The 13046-nt window shown below is 43.1% G+C and overlaps 2 protein-coding genes across 6 annotated transcripts in view; one reads left to right on the plus strand and one right to left on the minus strand.

Annotated features, from left to right (window-relative positions):
• CFAP57 (cilia and flagella associated protein 57) overlaps positions 1 to 7090 on the minus strand; it is an 84472-nt gene extending 77382 nt beyond the window's left edge. Inside the window, exons 1-2 of one of the 5 annotated variants that reach the window (XM_017541742.2) lie at positions 6789 to 7090; positions 6376 to 6551 (exon numbers count right to left, since the gene is read on the minus strand). In XM_017541742.2, the coding sequence (XP_017397231.1) occupies positions 6376 to 6532 (157 nt within the window). In that variant the 5' untranslated portion in view covers positions 6533 to 6551; positions 6789 to 7090. Of the gene's footprint in view, positions 1 to 6375; positions 6555 to 6788 lie in introns of those variants that run through there. The other 4 variants (XM_017541743.1, XM_037743169.1, XM_037743168.1 and 1 more) reach the window with 4 other exon arrangements.
• EBNA1BP2 (EBNA1 binding protein 2) overlaps positions 6826 to 13046 on the plus strand; it is an 8783-nt gene continuing 2562 nt past the window's right edge. The window contains exons 1-7 of the mRNA XM_017541745.1: positions 6826 to 7186; positions 7271 to 7354; positions 7583 to 7755; positions 8822 to 8945; positions 10650 to 10739; positions 12406 to 12481; positions 12718 to 12811. Of these exons, the coding sequence (XP_017397234.1) occupies positions 7121 to 7186; positions 7271 to 7354; positions 7583 to 7755; positions 8822 to 8945; positions 10650 to 10739; positions 12406 to 12481; positions 12718 to 12811 (707 nt within the window). The 5' untranslated portion in view covers positions 6826 to 7120. The remainder of the gene's footprint in view (positions 7187 to 7270; positions 7355 to 7582; positions 7756 to 8821; positions 8946 to 10649; positions 10740 to 12405; positions 12482 to 12717; positions 12812 to 13046) is intronic.

A 13046-nucleotide genomic window follows, 5' to 3' on the forward strand; every position in this document is an offset into this window, starting at 1 on the left:
AAAAAAAAAAAAAAAGATACTGAAGTTACATATTTATAGACATATTATTGGGTTTCTGGGATATTTACAGACTGCAGGCACACACCAGCATACCCAGCCAACATTTTAAGTCTTTTGTAGATATGGGGTCTTACTATGTTGCCCTGCTTGTGTCAAACTCCTGGGCTCAAGTGATCTTGACTCCCAAATTGTTGGGATTACAGGTATGAGCCACCATGCCCGGCAGGACCACATTGTTTTTGTAATCATATCTTTATCATGTGCTTGAATATCTAATAAGGTAGTGTCTTAAGGAAAGAGAGGGAGAAGAAAGGAAAAGATAAATCAATCTCATATATATTGTGTGTGAGGTACACGTGGAGCAGTTGGGTATGGAGGTCCAGCAGTTGGATGTGGTTCTAAAGCTAGGGGAGGGTTGAAGCTGAAAATACAGAATTGAGGTTAAAGAGTATAATGAAAAGTTAAAACTAGGAGTGTGTAAAGCCTAGAGGAGGCAAAGGCACACTGCTCACTCCCTCCTATTGTGCTTTTGTGCCAGGCTCCTACCTGGCATAGCATTTGTCCTGCTCATTTACACAGTCCTACTTGTTTGAATACACACCTGCCTCCACTACAATACTGAGAGCTCCTGGAAGGCAGAGGCCATGGCTATCTTGTTCATTCATTCATTCATTCAATCACCAATGTCTGGTATATAGTATGTTCTTGATATATGCTGACTGATTTTAGAGTTTATAAAATGCTTTTGCACTGTTTCGACCCAGCTGATACCTCTCTTCTCCTCCTTGAAATATTTTCGCTTCTCACATAGATATCCTGTGATTTTCTGGCCACTCCTCCAAAGCCTCTTTTGCTGATTCTTCCTCACTTCCCCAGCACTAAATGCAGGAGTGCTCAGAGCTCATTCTTTCAGCTTCTTCTCTTTTATAAATATATTCACGCTCTAGGGCAGGGGTCCCCAACCCCTGAGCCACTGATGGTACCTGGCCACACAGCAGGAGGTGAGCAAGCATTACTGCCTGAGCTCAGATCAGTGGCGGCATTAGATTCTCATAGCAGCACAAACCCGAATGTGAACTGTGCATGTGAGGGATCTAGGTTGTATGCTCTCTGAGGGAATCTAATGCCTGATGATCTGAGGTGAAACAGTTTCATCCTGACACCATTCCCTATGCCCTCTCCATCCCGTCCATGGAAAAACTGTCTTTCATAAAACCTACCCCTGGTGCCATAAAGGTTGGGAACCACTGCCCTAGGGAAGTCTCATCCACTCTAACGGCTTTAAATTTCACCTCTAGGCTGATGACCCTCAAATTCCTATTACTAGCCTAGACTTCCCTTCCCTTAAATCCAGACCTGAAATCAACCTGTTTACCAAGCATCTCCATTTAAATATCTAGCAAGCACCTCAATCTTAAGAGGTCCAAAACCAACCTTCTCCTTTGTTAGTCCTTTCCATCACAATCAACAGCAACTCCATCTTTTCCACGCTCAGGCCCAAAACCTTGCTTCTTCCTTTCTGCTTCCTCCCCACACGGGGTCTATGAAGAAATCTGTCACCTCTACCTTCAAAGCAGATCCAGGATTGATCTCTTCACACCACCCTGTTGCCTGCCTCTACCTGCTCTAAGTGCCACTTTCTCTCACTTGGATTACAGCCGTCATCCCTCAGCTGGTCTCCCTGCTTCCTTTCTTACCCCTCCTTAAATCTGTCCTCTGTACAGAAGCCAGAATGAACCTGAGGAAACACAGATCATGTTACTGCTCAGATCGCACCCTGCATGGCTTCTCATTTGACTCTGAGTAAGAGCTCATGAGCTGCAAGGCCCTCTGTGGTGTTGCTCCCCATTCTTTCTCTGCCTCCCCTTTTGCTCCTCATCCCCTAGTTCTTACCATTCCAGCCACACTGGCCTCCCAGCTATTCCTCCAACACAATAAGCACCGTCCTAACCCTGAGCCTTTGCTATTCTCTGCTACTTTCCCTGCCCCTCCCACTTCAGCACGGCCGGCTCCTTCCCTTCCTTCAGTCTTCACTCAAAAATCACTGCTCAGTGAGCCCTCTCCAGCTTCCCTATCTACAATTTCATACTCCCCAAACAGTTTCACCCTCCCTGCTTAATTTTTTTCTTATTAGCATCTGATTGCTATCTAACATGTAGACTGTACTTCTTTTTATTTTGTCATTCTCCCCTCCTGGAATGGATGCACCGTGAGGACGGTGTTTTGTGAGCATGTGTGTATGTCTATTTTGTGCCTGGAACACAAGGGGTACTTAATATGTTTTTGCTGAATGAACAAATGAATATGTCAAGCCTCATCATGACTCTGAGCTGAGCAAGCTGAGCATCATCCCCCTCTTACAGATGAGGAGACTAGGCTCTGTGAGCTTATCAAATGGAAAGCCAGGTCAATTCCAGATCTCCCAATGTCATGAACTTTATATTTTTCCCTTTACCAGTAATACTCTTAGACTTGGTCAGTGGAGAGCCTACCTTGGGCCTCAAATTTCAGAGCACGCTTCTCTGGCTGTACCCCTTACCAGTAAGCAGGATACAGGGGCTGCCTAGAGTTTGCACTGCCTCCTCTAGATCATGTTCCAAGTTCACAGGACTCTGGAGTTCCGTGCCCAGATGGTCCTGAGCCTGCTGACAAGACCAACATTGGTTTCTTCCCAGGCTGCTTCTACTCAACCTGGGCCTGCAGGATGGGCACAGCATGGTTGTTTATAGAATACATGGGTAGAATTTGAAAATTGGGCTGCGAGGATCCACCCACATGTGTACAAGGCCCTTGGTGATATAAGATGGAGTTAGGAGCAGAAGAGAAGTGGTACAGGTAAGAAGTGTGAGAATATGAGCATAAGAAATGAAATTAAAATCTCAATGGTTACGTTAAACATTAAGTTAGATGCAGCAGAAAAGAGAAGCACTGAGATAAATTTAGATTTAGAGAGAAATCTAAAGTAATTATCTGGAATGCAACACAGAGAGACTAAGATATAAAAAATCCAAGTAAGAGTTCAAAACAAAACAAAACAAAACATGAACATCAGGTGTGGTGGCTTACACCTGTAATCCCAGCTACTTGGGAGGCTTGAGTCCAGGGTTAAAGACCAGCCTGGGCAACATAGCCAGATCCCATCTCCATTAAAAAAATTAGCTGATCAAGGTGGTACAGGTCTGTATTCCTAGCTATTCAGGAGGTTAAGGTGGGGAGAATGCCTTGAGCCCAGGATTTTGAGACTGCTGTGAGCTATGATTGTGCCATTGCACTCCAGCCTGGGTGACAGAGCAAGACCTGGTTTTTAAAAAAAAAAAAAAAAAAGAAAAGAAAAAGAGGCTGGGCATGGTGGCTTATGTCTGTAATGTAATCCCAGCACTTTGGGAGGCTGAGGCAGGCGGATCATGAGGTCAGGAGTTCGAGACCATCCTGGCCAACATGGTGAAACCCCGTCTCTACTAAAAATACAAAAATCAGCCAGGCATGGTGGCAGGTGCCTGTAATACTAGCTACTCGGGAGGCTGAGGCAGGAGAATCGCTTGAACCCGGGAGGTGGAGGTTGCAGTGAGCTGAGGTTGTGCCACTGCACTCCAGCCTGGGCAACAGAGTGAGACTCCATCTCAAAGAAAAGAAAAGAAAAGAAACAAAGAAAAAAACCATGGAGTATGGAGTTGAGATGGTTTGGAATTCCAGAAGGAGATAACAGAACAAAAAAGATACCTGTCCTTAGATCCAGGAATCTCAAAGAATCCCTAGGAGGATAAAAAATGAAAAAAAAAAAAACCAACAAAAAACCCACTATACTCTGTGTGTGTGTGTATATATATATACACACACATATGTATATATACATGTATATGGTGTATATACAAACACATACATATATGGTATGTGTATATATATACACACATACCATAGACAGAGAAGATATTAAACATCCAGAAAAAAAGATCATCTATAAACAGACGATGGTGATAAGCTAATTTTTTAACCATGGCAACAAAACAGAAGCCAAAAAACCACAATGGAATATGATCTATAATGTGCTGATAAAAACTATATACCTGTTGTAACAATCTTTCAGAAGTGAGGATAAAATAAAGTCATTTTCAGACCAAAACTGGGAGAGTTTATCAACATATTATCAGTAAATACAGAAGGAAAATGATCCCAGCAGGAATATCTGATTTGCAAAGAGTAATGGTGGGCAAAGAGTTTAGTAAGTATGGGAGCAAATATAATGTTATCTGCATAAAACCATAATTTAATTAATATTGGAAAGTCATATGTTCTTTTTTGTTTTCATTTTTGTTTTTGAAACAGGGTCTTGCTCTGTTGCCCAGGCTGGAGTGCCTTACCCTCCCAAGTAGCTGGACCACAGGTATCTGCCGCCACGTGTGGCTAATTTTTAAATTTTTTGTAGAGATGGAGTCTCTTCATGTTGCCGAGGCTGGCCTTGAACTCCTGGGCTCAAGCAATCCTTCCACTTTAGCCTCCCCAAGTGCTGGGATTACAGGTGCAAGCCACCATGGCTGGCCAGTCATATAATCTTTTATAAAACTCAGAATATGCAGCAATAAAATTTTGTATTTTTGGGGGGGCAGGGGATAAAGCACAGCAAATTAGAAAAAGAAAAGAATTTCCTTAACCTGATAAGGGACATTAACAAATGCCTACTGCAAACATCCTTCTTTCTAAGGAAATGTTAAAAAAATTCTCTTTAAGGTCAGAAACATGCAACAGGATGTCCATTTTTATTGCCCTTATTCAACACTGTCTGGAAGTGGTTACCAGCACAGGTTACACAAGAAAAAGAAAGAAAACCATCGATATTTGTAGATAATATGATAGTCTGTGTAGAAATCCCTGCATAATCTATAGATAAATCATTAGAATTAATAATAATTTACCAAATATGCTGGAAATAAACATAAATAAATAAAAATCAAAGGTATTTAATAGTTATTCCAAAAGAATATTATGTGGTTGATAAATTTGACTTTATTAAAACTAAGAATTTTCGTCCACCAAAAGATACTGTAAGGAGGGAGAAAATGCCCCAAACTTATTTGCAAGACATATATCTGACAAATTATTGGTATACAGAATAAATTGTGCATGGAAATCAATAAAATTACCCAAAAATGTCCTGTCCAAAAAACTATAAAAAACAAGTAAAAGACTTGAACAAGGCATTTAACATATGACCAAATAGGAATAGCCCATAAACACGTAAACAGATACTCATCATCATTAATGATAGAGAAATGCAAACGAAAACCACAATTCCTTTTCTCAACCACTAGATTAGCAAAAAATTAGGAAGTTGGAAAATACCAAGGGTTGGCATGGTTGGTGAGGAATGAGAACTCTTATGCACTCCTGGTAAGAGTGTAAATTGGTATTATCATATTGCTTAGTAATTTTAGTCCTGTCTGTGTGCCCTAGAGACTCTGCACAAATAGATGAATGTATATGCAAGCAAGAATGTTCATAGTAGTATAGTTTGTAATAGAAAATGGCTGTTATTTCCAAAATGTCCCTCAACACTAGAATGAATACATATATTTGAGACATTACATTTATACGAGGGAACACTGCATAGCAATAAAATGAACTTGGTTGTATGTATCAAGATGCATGAATCTCAAAAGCATGATATTGAACCGATGCAGCAAGACACAGAATACAGGGCGAAACACTAGAACTGGTAATATTCTATTTCCTATGCTGGGTGGCTGGGTTCACAGATCTACATTCCATTGTAATTCTTCAAATATTACACATACATAGGGTACATTCTTTTGTATGTATATGTTACAATAGAAGGTGTCGATGCAACCAAGAATGGGAAAATGGATTCTGTGGTTGAAATCATTCACATCATCAACAGGACCAATATGAATAAAAATAAGGGCTGTAATATTATACAAATGGTTATTTGTGACTTGGGATGAAGTTTAGAGTGTCTTCATCATACATGATTCAAAAGGTGATGTAATGAAGGTGGTGTGCTCAGGAAAACTGTGTTAGACAACTCAAAAAGTGGCTCTGGTGATGACAAAGACAATGATACTGAAGATACGAAAAGAGGGATATTTTCATGAAAATATCAAAATATCATAAAACATTTTCATGAAATTACAGTGAAAAAAGTACTTTTAAATTAACATTTTACATGTGATTTTAACTACGCACATGTGACTGATTAATCTAGTTTCATAATACAAGTTGCCATTTATTTCCTCTACATTTATAAAACTGCATATATATTCAAATTGGCCAAAATCTTTCTTTCCAGTCATCATGTTGGGATTATGGGGTTATATGTGGCACATACCATTCCTGTATATGTTAGAATGGAAAGAGTTTTACCTGGAATGAATTTTTGCCATTTCTGATCCACATTGTACTTCACACAGTAATTTCCTGAAGGAAATATAATGATCTGTTCATCGAAGTAGCAGATATTGTTGGCCACGTGGGATCGAAGACCAAAAACATGCAGCGACTGAGCTACCACGGCTGACATGGTTTCGCGCCAAAGAGCTCTGCTGAAGATCGGGGCAGCGCTTGAGAGTGGAGAGAATCGCCAAGCCTTGGCCCCGCCCCCTGCCGGGACAAGACCCGGCCTCCAGGACACGCCCCTTCCCGCCCTTGCCCCTCCCCTTCCCCGCCCCCGGGTTCTCCTCCAAGCCACCCCTGCCCCGCGGCTCCTTTTTCTCCCATTTCCTTGTACGCTCACTGCTACCAGCTCCTTCTGGCGACCCCCAGGTACCCCCTCCTACCTTTAGCTTCTCCCTGGGTCAGCAGACCAGGTATCCAGAGGCGCTACCTGTACGGATCCCAAGCGACCCGGGCACGTTCAAACGCCTTAGCGGTTCCTATAGCAACGACGAACCGGAAGTATGGTCTGCCGCCGGAAGCGGAAGTCCCAATCAAAGAGTTGAGCAGTAGCTTTGAGTTGCTGGCGCTGGTGCGACTTGGTGGCACGTGGATCCAAGGCGTGGGAGTAGGGGGCTGAAGGCAGGCAGCAGCGGCCAGGGCCGCCCTCTGCTAGCGGCTTGGGTCTCGGGATACCCGGCTTCTTCCCGTAGGTGTGGGACGGGCGTGCGGCTAGATGGACACTCCCCCGCTCTCGGGTTCGGAGTCGGAGTCCGATGATTCCCTAGTCACAGACAGAGAGGTAGGTGTCAGCGGAGCTCGCGGTGGGTGGGCATGGGAGAGGGGGCCTTACCCCCCTGGTGGTGACCGTGATTGTGTCCTGCAGTTGCAGGATGCGTTTTCCCGAGGGCTTCTGAAGCCAGGCCTCAATGTCGTGCTAGAGGGGCCGAAGAAGGCCGTGAACGATGTGGTGAGCTGGGGCGCTGGGTACTCGGACATGGGATGCGCACCAAGCGCTGTTGGGCTTAGGAGACCGATTCCTGTCCCAGGAAAGACACACCTGCACCTTGCCAAGAGGGTCAATTACCTGTCTGGGTATTAGGAATTAGTGGTTTGTTCCTTGGCCTAGCACCCTGTGCTTGTGAAAGACAAACTCAAGTGTTTCCCTTCTTACGAGTTCAGTGTCTGGATTTCCTAGAATGGCCTGAAGCAGTGTTTGGCAGAGTTCAAGCGGGATCTGGAATGGGTTGAAAGGCTCGATGTGACACTGGGTCCGGTGCCGGAGATCGGTGGATCTGAGGCGCCAACACCTCAGAACAAGGACCAGAAAGCTGTTGATCCAGAAGACGACTTCCAGCGGGAGATGAGTTTGTATGTTTGTTTTCAAATATTGGAGAAGTTGAATATTCTTATGCAGGAGAGTGAGAAAGAGGAGAAATTAATAAGCCTGCACTCAGAATAGGCAGAGGAGTAGGCAGAACGGCTTCTTTTGATTCAGAATAGCTAGGAGATTCTTCCTGTTTGAGAAAAGAGCTCCTTGGTCCATGGTCACGATTCAAAGTCCAGTTTATGGGCTAATTTGAAATATTCATGTTAAAGCTTTTTGTGCATGCTTCAGTTACTAGAAAAAAAAAAAAACCATTGCTTATGGGATGTTCTTGTGTGGAATTGCTTTAGTAATTACATTAAGAATCCGTAATTGACATTAGTTTGTGTTAATGGGTACCTTTAGTCATTCTCTAAAACTAATTTATTTTTAGCAACATTCCTCCCCTTTTTAAAAAATGGAATATGACTACATTTCTTTCTTTCTTTCTTTCTTTCTCTTTCTTTCTTTCTTTCTTTCTTTCTTTCTTTCTTTCTTTCTTTCTTTCTTTCTTTCTTTCTTTCTTTTCTTTCTTTCCTTCCTTCCTTCCTTCTGTCCTTCCTTCCTTCCTTCTTTCCTTCCTTCCTTCTCCTTCCTTCCTTCCTTCCTTCTCTCTCTCTCTCTTTCTCTCTCTCTCTCTTTCTTTCTTTCTCTCACTCTGTTGCCCAGCCTGGAGTGCAGTGGTGTAATCTTCGCTCACTGCAACCTCTGCCTCCCAGGTTCAAGCAATTCTTCTGCCTCAGCCTCCTGCGTAGCTGGGATTACAGGTGCCCACCACCACGCCTGGCAAATTTTCGTATTTTTAGCGGGAACGGGGTTTCACCATGTTGGTCAGGTTTGTTTCTAACTCCTGACCTTGTCATTCACCCGCCTCAGCCTCCCAAAGTGCTGGGATCACAGACATGAGCCACCGTGCCTGGCCTACATTTCTTTTAGATACTAAATTAGTGAAGTTTGGTTACAGTTTTTGTTTGTTCTTGCTGATGGAGGTTAGATTTTGAGAGTCCGGTGAAAAGGAATGTAAGGCCTCTCTCCTTTACTTCATTATGCATTTTGTCCTGCAACTCTCAGCTACCGCCAAGCCCAGGCCGCAGTGCTTGCAGTCTTACCCCGCCTCCATCAGCTCAAAGTTCCTACCAAGCGGCCTAGTGATTATTTTGCAGAAATGGCCAAGTCTGATCTGCAGATGCAGAAGGTAAGAAATAGAAATGTTCATCTAGAAAGCCAAAACTGTGTACTTAAGCATATTCAGCTGGCTTAGAAAGATAGGTATGAGTCCAATAATGGGGAGCCAGTTGTCAGAGGACAATTATTACCTCTTCCAGAGATGGGCTACTTCAGAGTCATACCAGTCACCACCAATTAGATGCATATAAGAATGACATTTTTTCTAAATCAGCAATTAAGGAGAGGAACAGTACTGTGAGAAGTGTGGTTCCTGAGGTAAAGATGGCGCATTGCATTTCCTAGCTGGCATGGTCACGGGATGGTGTGCAGAGAAGACAGCATTCTTGTTGTGCCCTTGCCACTGGCAGTGCTAGAACTTGTAGACAGTTACTTTTCTCTGGGCCTCAGTTTTCTCCTCTATAAAATGAGGGATTCTTAGATGCTCAGATGTAGTACAGTGAAGAGTTGGGTAGAATTTGGACCTCATTTAACTTTGGAGGAGGGGATTGCCAGCATGTAATCCAAGATACACTCGGCCCTCAGTAGCCATGGGTTTGCATCTGTGGATTCAACCAAACTCGGATCAAAAATACTTGGGAAAAAAAAATCGAAAATGTTGCAAAAAGAAAACTTGAATTTGCCATGTGCTGAGAACTACATTGAATCCATGAGAATGAGGTGATGTGTAGCATTGTATTCGGTATTATAAGTAATCTAGAGACTATTTAAAGCAAAGCCTGGCAACTAAGGACTGGTTTTGTGGATGAAACCGATCTGGGGGAGGGGATGGTTTCAGGATGAAACTGTTCCACCTTAGATCATCAGGCATTAGATTCTCATAAGGAGCACGCAACCTAGATCGCTTGCATACACAGTTCACATTAGAGGTCATGCTCTTATGGGAATGTAATGCTGCCACTGATATGGCAGGAGGTGGAGCTCAGGTGGTAACGCGTGCTTGCCCACCACTCACTTGCTCTGGTGTGGCCCGGTTCCTAACAGGCCACAGATTCATAGCACATTCATAGCAGTCTGTGGCCCGGGGATTGAGGTCCCCTGATTTAAAGTATACTGGAGGTAAGTGTAGGTTATATGCAAATGCTACACCATTTCTATATAAGGGACTTGAGCATCTGTAAATTTTGTTGTCTGTAGTGGGTCCTGGAACTAATCCTCTACGGATACTGAGGGATGACTGTTTTTAAATAGTACCATTGGGTCTCATGCTGGATTTTAGAGAGCTTTTGTCTTGGTAGTAGTTCACCATCTCACTGTGAACTCTGTACTCGTTCTCACTGACAGCTTCTCATCCTTTCACTAAAATGTGTATGTTTGACTGAAAAGGCTAGGTACCTGATAATCTGCCTGGGTTTTTATTGTATATGTGGTACACCACAGAAGAGCGGCTGCATACTGGTTTCCAGCCTCAATCTACTAACAGTAGAAATGGGGAGAAATTTGTCTTCTTTCCTGGACTTCAAATAGGCAGTTTGTATAATGAAACAGACAGCACACTGGGAGTGGGAAGGTGATTTTCCATCTCTGGCTTCACTGTGACACTTTTGGTAAAGTGTTCAGTCTTTGGGCCCCGTTGTCCTCAGGGGTTGGAATCGATGATTTACAAGTTCCACAGTTTAAAGATTAGGGAATATCTGTTCCCTGCTCTAGTGCATCCTAAGCAGTGGTCATTCCAGATTCAAATACCATAAACTGACAGCATTTTGTGTTGTAGATTCGACAGAAGCTGCAGACCAAACAGGCAGCCATGGAGAAGTCTGAAAAGGCTAAGCAGCTGCGAGCACTTAGGAAATACGGGAAGAAGGTGAGAAGGAAAGTGTGCAGGGAGCAGGAAGAGGCGGAGTGTGTGTGTTAGATGAGATTGCCGTGCTCTGACTTGGTCCCCTGAACTGAACTGTGTGTTGATCATGTGTTTACCGTCTCTCAGTTTATGTGCTGGTATTCATGAGCACAATCTTGCCTGGACATGAGTGCTTCACCAGGAGTAGCATGGTGACTGCAGGCGAGCCATTCACCTCTCTGGGCTTTAATTTTCACCTCTATACACTGGTTCCAGATGAGTGGTTTCCAAACCTGACCTTACAGCAAAATCACCAGGGCAAGTTTTTCAAAACAGAATTCTAGACTTCAGAATCCCTGGGAGTCTGTGCATGTTTCCCCCTCTTCCCCGAAAGCTTTCCAGGTGATTCTGAAATGCATCCTGGTTTGGGATTCACTGGCCTGTGTGATAATCATGTCCCTGAAGAAGTAATGATTGTCACCCAATCTGAAAGATTGCCTGTGTGTTTGAACTAAGAATGTCTGAGTTCTAATGTAACATCAGATCAGGCATACTTTTCTTGGTTTTCCTTTTTTATTTCATGGTCATCTAAGAAAGAAGCTGATGGGTTTTAAAGTTAGAATTATGGGAAGAAATGAATGTGAGGAACATTGGCCTGGGTGTTGAGACTTTGTCAACATTCAGACATAAGCACTTGTGATCTGGGCTGCAGAACTCTTGTCCACATGTGGGGTCGTTTCACTGATACATTCTGAGCAAAGTAAGAATAGGCCGGGATCCTGTCCTCTACAAAAGGCCTGCTACGGTTTTATTATTTCTTTGATCTGGAGGTGGATGGCTGAGGTTATCTCAAAGACATCAGCAATTAATTTAACCTAACCAAAGTTATTAAAAGCAAAGACAAACTCACTTGGGCCTATTAGTTCACTGTTTCTAATTTGAGGAAACATTGGGGAAGAGATTGTCAGCTGGGGTGAATTTGCTCCCCAGAAGCTTTTTGTGACTGCCTGGAGATATGTTTAATTGTCAAATTTGGGAGGGAGGGTGCTACTGGCATCTACAGGTAGAGGGCAAGGGTGCTGCTGAATGTCCTACAGTGCAGGACAGGCCCCTCCCCCCAGCAATCTGTCCACAGTGTAGCAGTATCAAGATTGAGAAACTCTGTTAAAGTGTCTCCTTTTATCCTTAAAACCTTCTTCTTTTCTTTACCTGGGGACAATTGTTTTTTTTTCTCTTCCTTTGGTACTTTCATGCCTAGTAACAGTGAGTTAGATAGTTAATCTGTCCAAATATGATGGGAAAAATTGGATGTTGGCTTAAACATAATTTGCTGCAGTTTTGTAGGCAGGATTGTATAATAGGGTGAGTGCTGGCTTTGGAGGCAGACAGCCCGGGTCATCTCAGCTGTGCACTTTTTCACTATGCAACTTGGGCAAGTTAACTTCTCTGTGCTTCAGTTTAGGGGATAACACAAATTTCAACTTCACTGGATTGTTATGAGATAGATATATCTTCGTCTATGAAGAATATACCTAGATCTGAGAATATACTTAGAGCCCTTAACATAGTTTTTGGCACATAGTAAATGTCAAAGAGTAGCAGTATTAATCATGGTGTTGCTATTAAGAGAATGTAGACACTGGAGTAATGGTGTGGAATGGCTGTAACTGTCCTTGTGTTCATATCACAGGTGCAAACAGAGGTTCTTCAGAAGAGGCAACAGGAGAAAGCACATATGATGAATGCTATTAAGAAATATCAGAAAGGTTGGTACCTCGCTCTGCTAGGGGAACAAGGGTAGCAGGTATTTGAGAGTTGATCTGAACACTTAGTGCTTTGGAGCCTTCTTCGTTCATGTGGACCTATTGGATCTAAGTTTTGGGAATGGTGTTGGGGAGCAGGATGTGACTTTTAAAATCAGTGTGGCAAATAACAGCCTTATATGGTGGTTTAAACTTTTAAAATACAATGGTGCTGATCAGAACTATTTCCTCACTTACAGGCTTCTCTGATAAACTGGATTTCCTTGAGGGAGATCAGAAACCCCTGGCACAGGGCAAGAAGGCAGGAGCCAAAGGCCAGCAGATGAAGAAGGGGTGAGAAGTGTTTTGGTGTGGTGTCTTTGGTTCTGGGAGGTGCTGTGGGGCCATAGGTCACGAGGATGGCAGGCACAGCACCCCTACCGGCTCAGCTTTGAGTCCAGAGAATGCAGCTGCTGCCTGTGGCTGAGACTCCTAGCACTGTGTGTTGGGTAATTTTAGCCATGTCAGTCTTTAAGGAGTAAAAGAAGGCCCTTTTTAAATTTTTTTTTTTTTTTTTTTTTTTTTTTTT

Source organism: Cebus imitator, unplaced genomic scaffold (genome assembly GCF_001604975.1).
Source record: "Cebus imitator isolate Cc_AM_T3 unplaced genomic scaffold, Cebus_imitator-1.0 Scaffold136, whole genome shotgun sequence".
Lineage (NCBI taxonomy): Eukaryota > Metazoa > Chordata > Mammalia > Primates > Cebidae > Cebus > Cebus imitator.